We start from the raw sequence: 19,109 nt of genomic DNA, 5'->3' as shown, positions 1-19,109 counted from the left end.
AACAAACAGGAGATCCCTCCTTCAGTTTGTCCCGCAGCACTTGTTTGTCCTCTTTATTTTATCTCCATTTAACAACATATCTGGTGCCGATAATCCGAGATTCAGATGAACGCACGGCGAATGATGGAGAGCCACAGATGTTATCCGGATCCAAGAAAAAATCGCCTCGTTTGAGAAGTTCTCGACCAACGGATTCAGTAGTCAGGGATCTGACTGGATCGTATAGAGAGAAATATGCAGTATGTAGCCTAGGCTGTGTATTCCCAGTATCGCAGCGACGTCGGGTCTGTGCGACGCCAAGAATCAGACTGCAGACCTGCTCCTTCTCCGCGCGCCTCTCTCTCTCCCTCTCTCTCTCTCCACTCTCGCTCTCTCTCTCTCTCTCTCTCTCTCTCTCTCTCTCTCTCGCCTACATCCAACTTGCTCCCTTCACTACTGATTCAGGTTATCGCATCACTAAACTTTTTTTTTCAAATATTAACTATTTTTGTATAGCCTACTATTCCTCTATGATGATAAAAAGTAATAACACTAATAGCCTAATAATAATAATAATAATAATAATAGTATATGACGCGTAAAATCCACCTTGTTCCAATTTGTTATGTTAAGATTTAGGGGTCCACGAGGCCATTGTCTCCATCCATTAAGACCAATCATCTGATTGCCCGGCAGTTTAACATAGATGTCCACTTCCTGCTCACTAAACGTGAAATTGATGCTTAACAGGCTGGAACCCTCGACAGTAAATTTGAATGTCATTTCCACTTTTTGCATATGACCGGTGTAATTATGTTTTCCGCAATGTGCCGTGCCGTGCCGTGCGTGGAAACAGTCGCGCTAATGAAATGCGCGTTAGCCTTCAACAGTATATCTAAGATGGAGATCATAAATATTCCTCCCGCAACATTAAATGAAACTTTGCCAATAACAGTGGGCTGCTGCTGTCGCTCCTGATCAGGTTGTTCTGGGGACATAGATCCAACTTTTGACTTCCGTGAGTTACTGAGTGGTTGATCTGGTAAAGGAATCCAGCATGGGTTGATGTTATCATCATAGAGGAATATTATACCACAATGATAGTTTATCTATTAAAAAAGTTTAGGGATGAGATTGCCTTAATCAGTAGTAAATGGATTCTAGGCTTGGTCTACACGTAATGCTCATTCATTCATGAATTCACTCGCTATGTATGGGAATAATGGGAGAGATGAACTGGGACTGATCTATTGTTAAATTTAACATTCTCGAAGTTCCGGTTGCTATGACAGCGTGCCTTTCAAAAAGCTGGTTCAAAAATAACCATTTGAACGCTGTAACCTGAGTGGTAAGCTCAGAGACAAGCCCGTGCGTGTGAACACCGGAGACAAAATGATGCTACGAGATGCTGGCGCCATGTCCCTCACTTCAAAACAGATCGTAAGTGCATTCGCACCTTTTCCGCGCTGCACATGGACTCATCCGCACGTGCCGAATGACAACTTTGATCGTGTCTGCAAAAACATCTGGAGAAGAGCCAGGGAGGCCACGGAGGAGCTGGCCAGAGGTCAAAGTTCACCGCAGAATAAAGACAGCACGGCCCCAGACAGCAAACCAAATCGGTAAGGCTGAGCTAGGTGCACACACACACATCTGGACACCATTAATGTGTCTCAAAATGAGTCTCTGAAAGTAAGTCCATAGTGAACTGACTGTAGTGTTGGATACCTTGTACAGTACAGTTTGTCTCATGTTAAATACTAGCTAGTTGCAGACTTACAAAGTCTGTAATGTTAAATGATGCTGCATCATTTTGTTCTTAAAGATCCCATGACATGGGTTTTAGATAGACCTTAGTGGTCCCCTAATACTGTATTTGAAGTGTCTTTATTTACTGTAGACCTTAGTGGTCCCATAATACTGTATCTGAAGTCTCTTTATATACTGTAGACCTTAGTGGTCCCATAATACTGTATCTGAAGTCTCTTTATATACTGTAGACCTTAGTGGTCCCATAATACTGTATCTGAAGTCTCTTTATATACTGTAGACCTTAGTGGTCCCATAATACTGTATCTGAAGTCTCTTTATATACTGTAGACCTTAGTGGTCCCATTATACTGTATCTGAAGTCTCTTTATATACTGTAGACCTTAGTGGTCCCATAATACTGTATCTGAAGTCTCTTTATATACTGTAGACCTTATGGTCCCATAATACTGTATCTGAAGTCTCTTTATATAGACCTTAGTGGTCCCATACTACGTATCTGAAGTCTTTTTATAGGCCTTAGTGGTCCCATAATACTGTATCTGAAGTTCTTTATATAGACCTAGTGGTCCCATAATACTGTATCTGAAGTCTTTTATATAGACCTTAGTGGTCCATAGTACTAGTCTGAAGTCTCTTTATATAGGCCTTAGTGTCCCTAATACTGTATCTGAAGTCTCTTTTATATAGACCTTAGTGGGCCCTAATACGTATTGAAGTCTCTTATATAGACCTTAGTGGTCCCTTAATACCATATCTGAAGTCTTTTTATATGAGACTTAGTGCTTCCCTAATAACATATCTGAAGTCTCTTTTCCAAAATCCAGCCTTGGTGCAGAATTACAGCCACAAGAGCCAGTCCCACAATGAGCTTTCCTTAGTATGTGCCATCTCTGTGTCTGTAGCTTTTGAGGAGGAGGAAGGGGGGGGACAGGGTGGAGGCTGGGGGTGTGGCTTTGACCAACTGCCGCTTTGCTTGTTTGAAAGCCACGATGTCTCTCCCTCATGGGGGGCCCAAATTCTCTGGGCGGGTGAAACAGAGAAAGGGGCGGTAACCTTGCCCCTTATGATGTCATAAGAGGCAAGACCCCCAGATCGAGCTTTCATTATCACCATTTCTAGCAACTGGGGGACCACAGGCAGGCTGGGGGAACGCATATTATTGTTAAAAAACCTCATAAAGTGAAATTTTCAAGTCATGGTATCTGTAAGTGTGGTATCATCTTGGCTTCTCAGAATATCTGATTATGGAAGTTAATACTCTAATAGCAAAAAGGAGAAGGTAGTGACTTTAGGATATAAGGCCATATTATCCTATATTTACACTGTATCCATTGGGATTTAGTGTCTAAGTAGGAAAAATTGAAATAACCCAATGATTGTGAATGGATTTAATAATCATCATTGTACCACTTCCTAAATTAATTATTAATAACACTAAATCAATAACAGTTAGAAAAAGGCTTTGTGTTACCAGGTTTTGAAAATGGTGGTGGATTTTATTCTCTATATTTTATTTTTCATGCAGTTTTCAGGCAAGGCAGCTTCATCTGTATAGGACATTTTAGCAATTTTGCAAGTGTTTAATATAAACATTAAAGATCGGTTTAAATGGAATCCATTAATACATGCACATTAGTTTCTCTCTCTGAAATAAGCCATCACGTGTGCAGTACAAAAAAACAAAAAAAAACGAATGTTTTTTTTACAAAATGGCACGTGGTCCATTGTGGAGGTCATCCTGAATGTTTGACCTGTAGCTTCTTTACAAGTTTTGTTGGTAGCCGGGCCTGCAGTGTCATTTTAAAAATTCATACCATGATTTTCTTGAATTGGATAGGTCGATGAAAAATGGATGGATGAATGGATTGATGAGAAGGCCTGTTTCTAACCCCGGACTCGACATTGCAGTGTGGATCAGGTAGGCTGCTGTGCGGTCATAGACCCACTGTATAATGTTAATGTACACCATCTGCTCACCGACCGCCCCGGCGCTTCCATGACGTTGTTGTCATAAGCATCCCAGGTCCCACCGGACCGTCTGTTCCGCATCGTGGCTTGACAGTAGACAGCATGGTGACTAAAGCGTAGCCTCATTAAAAAGTCATGGTTTAAGGCGGGTGCCACACCACACATACAGGATGGAGCCACCGACCCAATGATTCATGTTTTGATTCGAGACCAAAGGGTTTATTCTTAAAATATGATAAATAAAGCAAAAACTCCTGCAATGCCTCCAATTAAACCTAATTGGAACATGTTCATGATACAAGTGACCTTTTCTTAGTAATACATGAACACCACAGTGATTAGAATCTAAAATAAATCTCACCTGCTTCTAAAACTCAAAAAAAAACCCTCTCTTTTTGAGATGTGAAATTATTTGACACCACTTGGAGACATTTCACTTTCTTTATGAAAAGATTGCATGAGCAGGCTAACCTTGTAGCAGTAGGTCTGTTACGTACGAAAGATGAATTAACCCCGCCACACTCCCACACCACTCTGTGTCTCTCTCCAGGTCTAGGGCTGAGGAGCAGCAGAAAGAGACAGATGATTTGGGTCTGAGCACGTATGAGAAGGACAAGCAGCAGTGCCACGCTGCCTTCACCCTTCCGTGCCCTTATCTCTCGGGCCGCAGACATCCCAATGTTGCCAAGCCTGCGCGGGTACTGATCCCTGTGATGGAAAAAGAGATGAAACGAAATGAGGAGGAGGCAACGAGGAAGAGAAATTTGGTGAGCATGATGACTTTGCTGGCTTCCTCTTTCTTTGTTGGTTGATCGTAGCCTAGTTAGCCGCTACCTTTAAAATTAGATTAGATTAGATTCAACTTCATCGTCATCACACATGTACAGGTACAAGGGAACGAAATGCAGTTTGGGTCTAACCAGAAGTGCAATAGCAGTAAGTGCAGGATATGCAATGGTTTCATAAGTGCAGGACATGGATAAGTACTGAATAAATATAGAAATGAATACTATTAAAAACAGAATTGTACAGATGGGTTTGTCCTATGAATATAAAATATAGATAACAAGTATTGTGAGCAAGATTTACAGCTGGATATGTACTGAATATAATATACAGGTGGATATTACTATAAGTAGAAATTTTACAGATATGTTCAATGACCATAAAAAATCAAAATATATCAGAACTTTATTATTAATGTCGTTCTATTAAAAACTTGATAATTAAGTTTAAAATGTTCTGTTGTTATTTCACTGTCATGTCAGGAGAAAGATGTGTCAGACAAACAAAAGATTTGGGTCCCCCAACCCGGCAGCAGAAGAGACAAACCTCAACCTCAGGAGACATATCCTGTCTGCTCTGCCACTGAGGACCACGCCCCACCCCTGCAGGTGGAGGAAGATCCTCCACATCCTTCTAAACTACCTAGGGACACATGTGAAAGCGAGGATGAGACAAATATAAGTAGCAGTTCTGGCTGTGTTTCCAGCGATGACGACGATTGTGTAACTCTACCTGGGGTGCGAAGGTGCGCCACTGATAGCAGTGACGGTGACTCAGAGAGTGAAAACAAACAGGAGCTCCCATCTTATAGCACAGAGAAGGACTTTCCTCCACTATCTACAATAAAGGATGGCACTCTACCATGTTCCACAGAGCCTCCAGCCTTGTGGAAGGTGCCCAGCCAGTGGGAGCTTCCCCTTTTATTCCACCCAGATAACACCCTCACTGCCACTGTGGCCGAGACACAGCATGTGGCTTACGACCTGCTGGCTGACTTCCCGGCTCTGCAGCCCCCAAAGAAACCTTTAGCGCTGGGTGTGTTGCTTAATGGGAATCCCAAGACCAAAGGTGCAAGCTGGAAAAGAGGGCTTACTCACTCACAAACTCAACGCCAAGAGAGTGGGGCTTCCAATCAGAGGAGGAAGGAAAATGTGCCCCACGAGGTCTCCTCCATCTGTGCAGGAGATCAGAAATCTGTGCTGTGCTGGAGCGGCCAACGCAACTCTCCCGCCATCAGCTGTGAAGAACTAAAGGCCAACAACCAGCCGCCTCCTATAGGTAATAAATCTGCCACGTGTCTCTGCCTCGCTGTGCTCTTCATATGCTCTCCTTCTATCAGTTGGTACAAATAATCTGGTTATCATTAATATCATTTTATGCCATTCTTAACACCCTCTGGAGCTACAAATGCAGAAATTCACACAAACTAACCCTGTCTGAGAATCTATTATTGATATTAATGACGCTGTCATACTCGGCTAATTAAAGGCAGGAGAGAAGCAGCAGCACCTGTCCCAGGCAGAAACGCCGGCTATCAGAAGTTGCTGAGTCGAAATGTTTGTCCAGCTCAGAAAAAGTTTTACCCTTTTTTCTCAAAACTCAATTAATTAACCTCTTTTGTTTCTGCTACATAGCAAGCGGCTGAGCTTCTACTTTGTTTACTTTTCTGAACTTGAGACCTACTTCTTGAATCCAAGTTGTGTCTACAACAAAACAGCCCAATCAGAGCAACCTAATCAATGAGGTGGGCTTGTAATACCCGACAAGTCCGCCCACCCGCATGCAAACGCACACGTACATGCAAACGTTGGGTTGCTAGCTGTGACTCCGCAAGGGTGCTACAGAGAAGTAATCCCTCAGTCGCGTGGCGCGGTGGAAAAGTGATTTACACGGTTAGCCTTCCATACTGGCTGTTGCAACCCTGTCAATCTGTGGACACAGATATGAAGAAGTCAAAAGCAACTCAAGTATGCTTGTATGTTGTTGCAGTATGACTTTTACAGTACACACATTAATATAGTACCTCCTACACACTTTGCAGTGGGGTGTCTCCATTGCTACTAACTATTATTAAGTTGAATTTAGGCATATTTCATCCTAGCACACTAGAATGTACATACCACTATACAACTCAGTTATATTTAGCTCTATTTGAATTCTTTTCTGCCTTTTAACAGGTGCACGACTGCACCCGAAGGCAGCTCTGCACTGCTCAATAAATGTGCATATGTGATACAAACTGCTGGCACTCCTCCAGCAGTTTGCAGTCATTGCTGATATGATAGAATTGACTCTTTGATAGCATAGCACTGTTGATTCAATAGCACTTTGTTGATCCCCTGGGTGGGGGGGCTGCTTACAATTCATTTGCGGCATAATAAAAATAACACAGTTCTATTAAGCTTTCCGTCTGCATCACACTTAACATTAAACATGCCAGACAAGACGATGTGCATGTGAAATGGGTATCCTGCTAATCCTTACCCCTTGCTGTGCATATTGCAGTTGCAGGTACAGATGGCGTGGATGATATCAGTGCCAGGTCCTGGGCTAGCGCTGCCAGGGCAGGCATGAAGCAAGCAGCTGCCCCCCAGGAGAAAGCCAGACCTTGTACCTTTCAGCACACAGTTCCCATTAACAGAACCAAAGGTAAGTTTATACCCTGGCATCTTTAGCCTATGTGTGTTTTTGTTGGGGGTTGTGTTTGTAGGGGAGATGAGTATTATGTTCCAGTGTGGGCCACATGAAGAATTCATCAGGATCGTCGCTGGTTGAGCGCATTTATTTTGCAACACCAACTAAGCTGATGACGACAGCATGTCCTCTTGCCCTTTATGCACCGTGCTTCAATGGTTCTGCGTGGAGCGTTTTAAAGCATCAATATATCATTGTTAAATTAATTGTAATATTTCGGTGTGTTTACCTCATGCAAATGATGCTCTGGTCGAGATAATTGGTGGTCTCCATCTCACACCATCAAATGCAAAACTGTTAACTGATATTTATTTTAATAATATGGGGACATTTAAACAACACATACAAGTAATCTAGTCAATTTTAAAACGGACATAAATAGAATAGGTTATTATTTTCTGCCTATACCCTCTGCTTTCTATGAGCTGTTGCAAGTCAAACGTGGCTTTACTGAGCAGTTCCCAAACCCAGGTTCTCACATGTAAAGTGAACTGTCTGTCAGTGTGTAATATAATTATAACTTTGCTTTCAAGCCTTCCCACTCATCAAATATGGCTTAACAGCACATACATTGTAAAATACTTTGGTGATGTATGTGTAATTTGTTTTTAAATTTGCCAGATCAGATCTGCAAATTGAGTTTTAACATCACCTAAACTGAATGATCCAGTCTCTCTGGAGAAGTTGCTTCTGTGATACTGTGTGTTTATAGTTAAAAGTCTTAATTGAGAAGGGACCATGCAGTGCAGCAAGCATGGGCATCTTCTGAGTGAATTTCTGATTTGTGACTTGCATGTTTGAATGTGTTGTGGTGGAACACAAGTCAACAAGGTGTTTAGAAGTTGCAGTGACATAACCACTGTAGAAACTATGCAAGTTCTTCTGTGCAGTTTGCTACTTAAATGCGTGCAAATCCCTATGATTGTTGGAATGAACTATTGATCTTCAGCAGCCATTACGGGACTTAATTGGTATTTCATTGTATACCAGTAGTAACTACTGTAAAGAACTGTATTACAAATACAAAACACGTATTCATCTTTTCTTTCTGCAATCCTTTACTTCTTTTGTCCTTTCACAGCTGGGTGTTCTGCTGCTCAGAACTTCCCCAACAAAGTGACTCCTTCCCATAAGGCAGCCCCTCCTATGTGTCACGGCCCTCGACCTCGCAACCCAAATCAGTTTGTTAGACCTGGTTACCCTCCCACTCATCAGGTGAATACATTATTGAGATTTAAACTAATTATCAACCACACACTTTTATCTGTAAGCCAATGTGTGCAGTGTCACAGTGCTACTTTATAGGATTTTCCATATCATGTTGTTGTATGTTTACGTCTTGCATTTGATAAAGCCTACCCCTGATTAGTTACAATGGCTACATCTGGATTTAAATAGCTTACTGATTGTATGCATTTTTAGCAGTGTTCAGAATTCAGATTATATAACCGGAATCAAGCAGGAGATTTACTTTGATGATAGCAGAATATACTGTATAGAAATACAAATATAACTTTGCAGTGACCCCCGCAATCACAGCACTACTTATCCTGTAATATTGCTTTGTTACACAACATTCACAGCTGATCAGAGGCTCGCTCAAATATCTTTTACACCTAGTCCTCAGTCCAACAATAGCTATTGTTGCTACCCAGCTTTCACGTTCCATCTTTACTGTAACTGCACCATAGAAACACCACAGGAAAAGACCAATCCCACTTTTTTAGTGTTAGAATATCTATAAAAAATGTTGTCACAGCTAGCACATACAGGATATTTAGCAAGTACATTTCCAGACATTTCCAATTCTATACTGTGCATATACAGTATGTGTTTGTTTGTCTTTGACCAATACATCTCCTGTCCTTCCTCATTAGGCCAAACTGTGCGTGTGAAATACCCGTGAATGCACCATCTGAAAGCTATTCTGCCATCTACCCAGTGCAACGTTGGTTGACAAAGTAACAACAAACTAATAAATGCTGTTTTTGTTCTCAATTGAAGATTGCTGGTTCTGATTACTTCATAACAAACAGCTGGCAGCCCTTCTGGTCTCAGGGGTAATGAATTCAATGAGGCAAAGTGGTACTTACAGACAAGTATTCAGTGGTACATCAGGAAGTTGAAAACAGTACCTCCTCAGCCAATCACAACGAGCAGTCGGAACAACGATCTGTACTGCACTTGGCTGTCAAGCCACAAAGACCAGTTCAACTCTTGGCATTTCCTTTCTGATGCCAGGAAAACATTTTAAAATTCAGTCTATTAAAAGAGCCTGTTTAGCTTTGTAAAAGCTAGGTGTAAACATGTAATTACAAGTAAAAAGTATACCGCAGGAGCCATCTACTGTACAATGACTAAGCACAGCTAAGCACTGTATGAGCAAACAAATACATCTGTTCTAATGTATGCCACTACAATGGTTAAATGCTTTTACTGCATTCAACAATGGTGATTCTAAAAAAGAAAAGAGTGTTGCTGGGAGACATACAATGGGTATGATTTACACCTGAACCACTTATACCATCATAGATGTGCCTTTCAATCTGCTGATAACCTTCATATTGTTTTCATGTATTTTTAAAACAACACCTCCCATTATGAGTCCGCTTGTTTTCAGTCTGTTTGTATCCCAAACCTTGTAGAAATGGGGCTTATTAATCTCTATTAAAATACTGACATGCCAAACACTAAAGGAACAGTTCGACATTTTGACAAACACATTTATTTGGTGTCTCACCGACAGTTAGATGAGAAGACTGCTACCACTCTGTCTGTATGCTCAACATGTAGCGAGAGCCAACAGCTTGGTAGCTTATTTTAGCTTAGCATATAGGCTATAACCTGAATTTGTTGTGAGGTTAAAAAATAACAAGTCTTAATTAGTAAGCTTAAGAGGCGTAGGTGGGGAGATTTAGTTTCACCTTTGGACAGAGCCTGGATACTTGTCTCCCCCCTGTCTCTAGTCTTTATCCTAAGCTAAGCTAACCATCTGCTGGCTCTAGATAGACATTTTGCTCTAGACCAGGGGTCTTTAACATTTTTTAAGACAACGGATTATGTATGAAATGAAGTTGCATATTAAACTGGGCCTACAATAACGTGTAAGGTGGCCTAAAGCCTTGATATGCACACTTTTTTAGTGCACCGAATACTAAGTAATTAAAATAATAATTGTTGGCATGTTTTTATAAATCGTGTTTTGATGCATGTGGCACAGTGAATCCTTTGAATTAACTGTATCTGTGGATGAAAACCTTAGTGACTTCTTTACCCATAGGCTAGTAAGCATATCATCAAGGCGTTTTTTTATGAACAGGTTGATTTATATCTGCTATATGCTGGATTTGTGTTAAGACATTTTCAACTTTAAAATAAAAAAACAATAATTTGGTGGCACTAACCATGTGGACCCCTGTTAAATATCTCTGCTCTTCACATTTTGAGCTTGCAGACATGATAGTGTTTTCAACGTACTCATATAACTTGCAGCAAGAAAGTAAATAAGCATTTTAACTATTTTTTTAACCCTTCTTTCTCATATCAATGTTCTTTTTAACCACCCAATTTTAATTTTCCAAAATAACATGATTGATTCCACACAACCCTTTTTGGCAAGTACAAATCTCTACTTTCATTCATTTTGGGGCGTCTTATTCAATTTTATAGCATTTGAAAAAAAGAATTGAAGGGGTTTCAAAAATAGTAATGAGTAAAAGTTGACATATTCCAGTCTGTGATTATCCATCAACATATTTTCCTTTGGGGCGGCCTGTAGCTCACCCAGCAAGTGCGCTTGCCCAATGTTGGCCGAGTCCTACAGCGGCCCGGGTTCAAAATCAGCCTGCGGCCTTTTGCTGCGTGTCATCCCCCATCTCTTTCACGTCTCTTCACTGTATCTATCTATCTATTAAAGGGATAAAATAAACAAAAAGTTATAGTCTAAATAATTCCTAATTTCTGCTTTTCTAATTCAAACATTAGGTATAATTTTCTATAAATGAGGTTTGTTGACCATAATTTCCAAAAATAACTGTAAAACTACAGCTAATAAGTTAGTGTTACGTTGTGTTGAAAACGTCAAAGTGACAAACATTGAAAAAAGCATCAAAAGTGTTGACAAAAGGGACAAAAAATGTAAGAAAAAGTTAAAAACATCAATAAAAAGCATCACCAAAGTGTTGATTTAAAAAATTGTTTTTTGGGGGTTAAGGACTTTCTTATGGGGTCCTTACTTTTCTTATTGCACTGGGCGGTTCAGAAGACGACGTGGAGCCTTTTGAAACTTCATTCTGCTCTGCTTCCCATCATTACGTCTGTGAACTACAGCAAACTCTTTTTAGGGGGAACGCTTTGGAAGTTTACCCTTCAAAGTTCTTTCTGCAAAAATGCTGTGCACTTTCCTGCTGTTTTAAAAAAAAACTTCATTTAGGTTTTTGTTTCAATTCAGTGGGGCGTTTGCAACACAATACTCTCTCCCCTCCGTGTAACAACAGATGCCATATTTTTCCGTCCATCTTTCCTCTTTCTCAATCTCTCCTCGACTGACCTTACTGTCTATGACATATTCAAATTTGGATTGCACTTTCTTTTACCATGGGTGCTGGTGTCAGTGACAGCAAGGCCTACTGCACTCTGAGGTTCGCCCCTTTGGCCTCAGCCCTTCCAATCCAGCAGGACAATTACTGAAACTGCAAGACACATCCCCCCTGGGTGGAAGTGGCAATATGGGGGTCTCTTGGTGTCAGCTGAGAAATGAGATGCAAGAAGGCAAGCCTGGGCAAGATAGCTGGGGGGGGGGGGGGGGGGGGGGGGGAGAGAGAGAGAGAGAGAGAGAGAGAGAGAGAGAGAGAGGGAGAGAGAAATTTTAAAATGTGATGGGGATGGAGACATTATAAAAGTTTTTTTTGGAAGCAAAACAGCTGATGCAGAGATGCAAGTAATGTTTATAGAGAGTGTGAAAAAGTTATGAGAACTATTTCAGTCACTGACACATTTTAAAATAGTTCTGTCTTTGTTTCTCTTCATCTCTCTCTCTCTCTCTCTCTCTCTCTCTCTCTCTCACACACACACACACTAACCTAAATATTCTGTTTCTAAAATTTAACAGGAAAGAAAAAAGGGTAGCAAAGAAATCAGAGAAAAAACGAGCTTTTTATCACACGTAGGATGAGAATGTGTGATCGTAACTATTTGGGTTTCTCTTAAAAAACACAGAGGCCTCTCAGGTAGAACCAAGGTTGTATGTGCCCACCTTCTGAATTCGGAGTGTTTTATTTTTCCAAGACGTTCAGTCAGCCACCTTAACCCTTGATTTAAACCTCTTCTGTCTCAGTAATCACATCCAGGATATTAGACACTGTCTCTAAGAGAGAGCAATTAAGTGAAGCTCGTTTTATTGTGTCAGAGAGTTGGCATACCTAGGCTGGCAGTTGGGTGCCACAGCATCCAAAAAAATAAAAAAATAAAACAGAGCAACAAATTGACAATTAAAAATGTTCGACTCTTGGCAGACGGCGAAAAAGAAGTGCGTGGCCAAATTTGTTTGGTTTAGCAGCCTGATCGATGGTCTGTTGCAAATGTGGGATTGTGAGAAACATGGCACGTTTGGGGGGGTGGGGGGGGGGTGTAAGAGGACGAGGGTTTGGCGGGAATGCGGCTTGCACATTTGAGCCTGTGTGCCCTTCAGCTTGTGTAAGTTTGTGAGTGGCAGAGACATAGGCCAAAGCTTCCCCTCTTGCATTCTTCTCTCTTCTTCTAGATAATAAGCCTGTCTCCAAGCTGTTGCTAGGCTACACAGGTCTGTTGTATTTCTCTGGCAGGTGGCCTATTCTTTCTTTAAGTCTGTGTGTGTATGTGTGCATACATTAATGTATGTGTTGCTAGTATGTGTGCCAAACAGGTGATGGTATGACAGAACGACAAGAGTGAAACAAAGATCAAGAAATACGACCCTGCAGATGCATGAATGATCCATGAATCAGTGCTACATGCTACTTATTCATCACAATGTCTCACATTTGCCTTTTGTTGAGCCTATTAAGTGTGTGTTTGCATCATAGACAATACTATTAACAGTCTATGGTTGTCATATTTAACCTGTTCGTGCAGAAGATGCGTTTGCACACACGTTTCTTCAAGAACTCGTTCGGCTGAGGCAATCTTAAATGTAAGAAGGCTGAGAAATCCTGTAACTAGGCAACAAAATAAGGTTCTGTGAGTCTCAAGGAAAGTACTTATATGCTCCTAAAGAATATGGGATGGTTGTCCCTCCTTGTGATTGTTTTCATGGGAGTGGACAGAGAGCTAGCACAGAAGGAGAGATCCATAGATTGGTTTTGAGGTGGGCCACAAGAGACCCAGACTTGGTGAAAGATTCAATCAATGTGTTTGTTCATAATCAGGAAATATCAGCCTCTCTCTTTTCCCAGGCCCCATGTTAACCCTTCATTTCCTGGAAGACACCTTTGACCTCTCTGAGCTTCACATGAAATATTTACAATGTAAAAAAAAAAAAAACTTGAAAAAAACTAGATGCCAGTGCAACATTTAATAAAACAATAAGTAAGATGTTCACTGCGCCAAAGCACAAAATGACTCATGGGTACATGTTGAACATTACTAATGACCCAAATATAATTTGCCAAGTGTTGAGGTTTTTTGGCTTTCAAAGCTCAAACTCCAGTCAGCACTGTGTTTTGGATCAAACCCCCCCTCCCCCACCCACGCTCTGGCATTTTCAAATGCTCAAAGACGGAGGACGGTGCTATGAGTGAGCGCCTGGCATCACAAGACATTTTACTCTCCAGAAATAAGGCAAATGACAAAGCGGCAAAACTGTAATTATTACTGCACTGCTTTGCAAAGTGATTAATTGCCTCTTCACTGCAATTGCCAATTGGATCTCTGCTCTAATTAGCTCATTTGCTCATCTCTGCGGTCAAAATTACTATATGATTAATATAATTTCAGCCCGGCAAAATATATAATACACCTTGATTAATGCTAATTATTATACGATAAGAATGACTGAACTTTGCACTTTTTTTTATTAAAATGGTGGGTAGCACTTTACATTCCACAGATGGTAATGTTGGGGTAACAGTGTGATAATAAAGTAATAATATATAGGTAAGTAATAACTGGGGAATACATCACAGTAATAAGATGTAATACTGTGGTAATAAGGTGATAAGAAGGTAACAGATGTAATAACATGCATTACCAAGGTACTGACTAGGAACGGGTTTGATGGTAACCATATGTATATCTGGGTAGTGGTAATATAGTTGTATTAATGTTGTAATAACATGATAATAATGGGGTTGATGTTGATGTTTTAACAGTATTATACGCTACTACCAGCGTAATACCTTCTAAATTAGATAAAACTTCTTGGAATTTAAAACTGGTAATTTCCATATTATAATGCTGAAATGTAGCCACCCTTTATTTTCCAAATAAACACATCTGGTATTTTCTGTGTAATAACCATGAAGCAGTGGTGCAAAATGCAAAACTGCCTGTTTCTATTTAATTACACGGTAATATTAGAATAAAAGAGGTTTAGAGATTGCCAACAAATGCTTCTGGTAGTTGCCATGTAACAACCATGAATCAGTGGTGCAAAATGCAAAACTGCCTGTTTCTATTTAATTACACGGTAATATTAGAATAACAGAGGGGCAGAAAAGCCAGTGTGAGGACTTCAGAAGTGGAGTGATGTGATCCATTTTCTTGGTCTTATTGAAAACTCGAGCAGCAGCGTTCTGAATCAGCTGATGCTGTCTGATTGATTTTTTAGGGAGACCTGTAAAGACCCCGTTACAGTAGTCAAGTCTACTGAAGATAAAAGCATGGGCAGGTTTTTCCAAATCCTGTTGACACATAAGTCCTTTAACCCTTGATATACGCTTAAGGTGATAATAGGCTGACTTTGTAATTGTCTTAATGTGGCTGTTAAAATTCAGGTCAGCATCCATGAAAACACCAAGATTTCTGGCTTTGTCTATTGTTTTTAACATTGCTGTTTGAAGCTGAGCGCAGACTTTTAATCGTTCCTCTTTTGCTCCAAAAACAACCACCTCCGTCATTTAATTTCAGAAAGTTCTGGCACATCCAGTCGTTAATTTGTTCAATGCCCTTTGTCAGTTTATTGTATTGGACTACAGTCCCCTGGTTTAGTACTCAGCCAGAAAGGCCAACCCAGTTCTCCAATCGGTCTAGTAAGATGTCGTGGTCGACCGTATCAAACGCAGCACTGAGCTCAAGTGATACTAGGACTGTAATTTTGCCACTATCTGTGTTAAGGTGGATGTCATTAAAGACTTTGACAAGAGCCGTTTCAGGTCGGAAACCCGACTGACAAGTGTCTTAACTGTTGTTTAGTGACAAGAAATGGTTGAGTTGTTGAAAAAACACTTTTTCAATTATTTTACTTACAAACGGACGTTTTGATATCGGCCTATAGTTGCTCATTAGTGATGTGTCTAGGTTGTTCTTTTTTAATAGTGGCGTGATCACTGCAGTTTTCAAGGCCTGTGGAAAGATTCCTGAAAGAAGAGACGTGTTCACACTCTGTAGATCAGAAGTCAAACAATTGGAAACGTTTTTGAAAACACCCGTTGGTAGAATATCAAGGCAACAGGAGGAGGATGTTGTATAATGTCCTCCAGGTTTTCATGGTTGATCATGTGAAATTGTGTCATGTTGGAACTGGTTTTGCTTGAACACTGTGACAACACATATCCTGTACTTGATATGGAGGCACTGGCTGTTTGTCCAATCTTCTGAATTTAGTCTTTGAAGAAGAAGGCAAAATCATCCTCACCATTCAGTGACTACTGGCAACATCTACACACACAAACACACACACACACACACACACACACACACACACACACACACACACACACACACACACACACACACACACACACACACACACACACACACACACACACACACACACACACACACACACACACACACATGCATCTACCTTGGCCTTGGTGGATACATGTTCAGATGCTACTGGTACTGGAGGGTTTGTTAACCTGTCGACAGTGGCAAACAAAGCAGGTGAATTATTATTGATTCTAGTGGTAATGTCAGAGAAGAAGGATCCCCTTGCTTTCCTCAGTTCCAAATTATATATGCAAAGTCTCTCTTTATAGGCGTTATAATGGAGTGCAATGGAAAAGTAACCCCAAACTTTTGACCGGTGGAGTGTGTGTAAAATCTTAGTATATATATATACACATACATGTATATATATATATATATATCTATATATAATATATATATATATCATATACACATATATATACATATACACACACACACATTTAATATATATAATATATATATATATAATAATACATACACACACAATATACAAACAACACACACACAACACATAACATAGTACACACACACATGTATACACTCACACAAACACCACACATGACATATAAGTAACACACACAAATATACATACACACACATTATTACACACAGTATCTACATGTATGCACACATATACAGTATATATGTATATATATATATATACACCACCCACACACACACATACACACATATATATATATATATTATATATATATATATATATATACACATATATACATACATATACATATATTTCTCAGCAGAACTAGATTTTCAATTAAGTTTTTTTAACATGGTTCCATGCAAGAACCGCCATCTTTTTATACCAGCAGCACTAACCCATACAGTCATACATACATACATAGTCAGACATGCACTTTTCAGCACTATAGACATTTCTGTGATATTGCAGTGTAGGTGTTTTGTTACGGAAACTATCCAAAGCAATTCATCCAAATTGTTTTCCTGAAAATGCTGCATTTCTACTCCAGTTTCATTGTAATTATGACATATTACACACAGGCAGTTAACTGAATTCATCTCTTTACTTATTCATTTAGAAAAAGGAACCTGGTGAGACTGTTTATCTGCGAAGGAGTTTCAGACCAACTCCTCATTGACACTTTCTTGGCTTTCAATTTAGCTAAACATTGATTCCTTCTTTCACATCCTTGGGCCTATTATTTATCTGTCTTTTTCTCCACCTTCTCTCTCTCTCTTCATCCTTCAAAAACTAGTTTAAATTCTTCTAATCACTTGTATCTCCTCTCTTCCCCCAGTATTTTGGAGCTCCGCCGTATCGAGCCAACTGTCCTCCAGGATTCCGTTCCCCCTTTTAACAGGTGAGGCCGCTAACAACATCATTTTTTTTCCCTGTCCCTGAAGTTTGGAGCCAGTTCTAATCTGTGTTTCTGAATGGACGTCCAACTGTAATTCACATGGGAGTCTGTGCATGCACGTTGCAGCTGCGACTCAGTCCTCCATTGATTCTTCTTCTATTTCATGAAACTGTCAGCTTGTGTTACATATAAAAGTGCTGCCATCGTGCAATAAATCTTTTTCAGTAGAGATTAAACAATCCACTGTGAGAATGATGCTAAATATAAGTCACATTAGATTGGACTGCGCTGCACACATGCGAATCAGAAGTGAGAGCATGTGCTTGTGTCGGAATGAGTGTGTAAATATGTGCGGGCACGCTTGTGAATGTATGGGCTTGTGTGTATTTGTATGAAAAAACCTGCCACACGCTATATAATTGAATAAAAAAAAAAAAAAGGGGTTTATTTGTCCCGGTGTCACTGCTGATGGATGTCCCTCATAAGACAAGCACAATCAGGGATCATTCCTCATCTTTCCTCCCACTCCTTACACTTCCTCTCCATCACATTTTATTCCCTTAGCCCAACCCTTACTCTTTTTTTTTTCTTCCTCCTTTTTCTTTGTTGGCACTGGTGGTGGTGTCACAGTGAATTTCATGCTGCCACATGTTGTGTCTGTGCTGTCCTAGTTGAGAGGGAAGCAGGATGTCTTTAATTACAAGTCCTATGACCATCACAAGGCGAAGCTAAATAGCAGAGCTTTAGAACAGACACCTTTTTACTTTGTTCCACCAACATATTTTAATCATTTCACACTTTTGTGACAATACATTCTGCATGTGGAACATCAGTGAAGAGGTTGTTTAAGGCCAAATTGTTGTTGTGTTAGTTTTCAGTGGTTCAGTGGTAACAGCCCGTGCACATGCCCTCCATCCACAAGTGTCATGTTTTGGATGTGAGCAGTTTTTGGGTGATGCCGCGACGTCTCCGAGTTGAACATGCACACAATATGTACTCATGTTAAACTAACAGAAAACAGAAGTCATTCATTCCAATTGAGGGTGGTATGGTACGGCATGACGGGCAGTAATGGACTAGTGCCTCCTTGTAGCCTACAACGTGTGTTTCTTGAAGTTGGAATCACAGCGGAAGAAGGAGATGACGGCGCTCAGGACATTTATCGGCCCTCTAAGAGGAATAAGCCTGAATCTTGTTTCTCTATCTTACCCCTTCCCCTTAGTTTTGCGCGTTCACGTGAGATTGAGGGCTGTCCCAATACTCATTTTGATCGAGGGGCAGGACTAAGGGCAAGGGGTAGATACCTAAGCAAAGCAGTGAGCTTACTTAAAAGTAAGGGGTACCCAGAATGCATTGCTCAGCCGGCAACAATGGCTGCCAGATCGACCAGAGAGACACATGAACGTAAGTATTTTTGGCTTAAATAATTAAAGAAGTACATATACATATACATTTGCAACCATGTTCTTAACTTAACCGTTAAAAAAAAAGAAAAATTGCTAGATTTTATTTATTTGATTAGGACAATGCACATTTCTGTAAATGCGCCAGTGTTAGCCAATTGGCTAGTTTTCAATTGTAGTCCTACCTAGGTTGCATGTCTTTTACAGTGGGAAGAAACCAGAGTACCCGGAGGAAACCCACGCAAACACGGGGAGAACA

General features: G+C 40.4%; 1 protein-coding gene across 3 annotated transcripts in view; it reads left to right on the top strand.

The window, feature by feature from the left end:
- Positions 1 to 1,289: 1,289 nt before the first annotated feature.
- Positions 1,290 to 19,109, top strand: part of c19h1orf94 (chromosome 19 C1orf94 homolog) — a 35,497-nt gene continuing 17,677 nt past the window's right edge. The window contains exons 1-7 of one of the 3 annotated variants that reach the window (XM_032536053.1): positions 1,290 to 1,601; positions 3,590 to 3,670; positions 4,271 to 4,487; positions 4,989 to 5,784; positions 7,012 to 7,155; positions 8,282 to 8,415; positions 17,388 to 17,450. In XM_032536053.1, the coding sequence (XP_032391944.1) occupies positions 1,372 to 1,601; positions 3,590 to 3,670; positions 4,271 to 4,487; positions 4,989 to 5,784; positions 7,012 to 7,155; positions 8,282 to 8,415; positions 17,388 to 17,447 (1,662 nt within the window). In that variant the 5' untranslated portion in view covers positions 1,290 to 1,371 and the 3' untranslated portion in view covers positions 17,448 to 17,450. Of the gene's footprint in view, positions 1,602 to 3,589; positions 3,671 to 4,270; positions 4,488 to 4,988; positions 5,785 to 7,011; positions 7,156 to 8,281; positions 8,416 to 9,077; positions 9,204 to 17,387; positions 17,451 to 19,109 lie in introns of those variants that run through there. The other 2 variants (XM_032536054.1, XM_032536056.1) reach the window with 2 other exon arrangements.

This window comes from Etheostoma spectabile, chromosome 14 (assembly GCF_008692095.1).
Source record: "Etheostoma spectabile isolate EspeVRDwgs_2016 chromosome 14, UIUC_Espe_1.0, whole genome shotgun sequence".
Taxonomy (NCBI): domain Eukaryota; kingdom Metazoa; phylum Chordata; class Actinopteri; order Perciformes; family Percidae; genus Etheostoma; species Etheostoma spectabile.
Note: the sequence above shows the minus strand (reverse complement) of the source record. Positions and strands in the feature narration are given on the sequence as shown.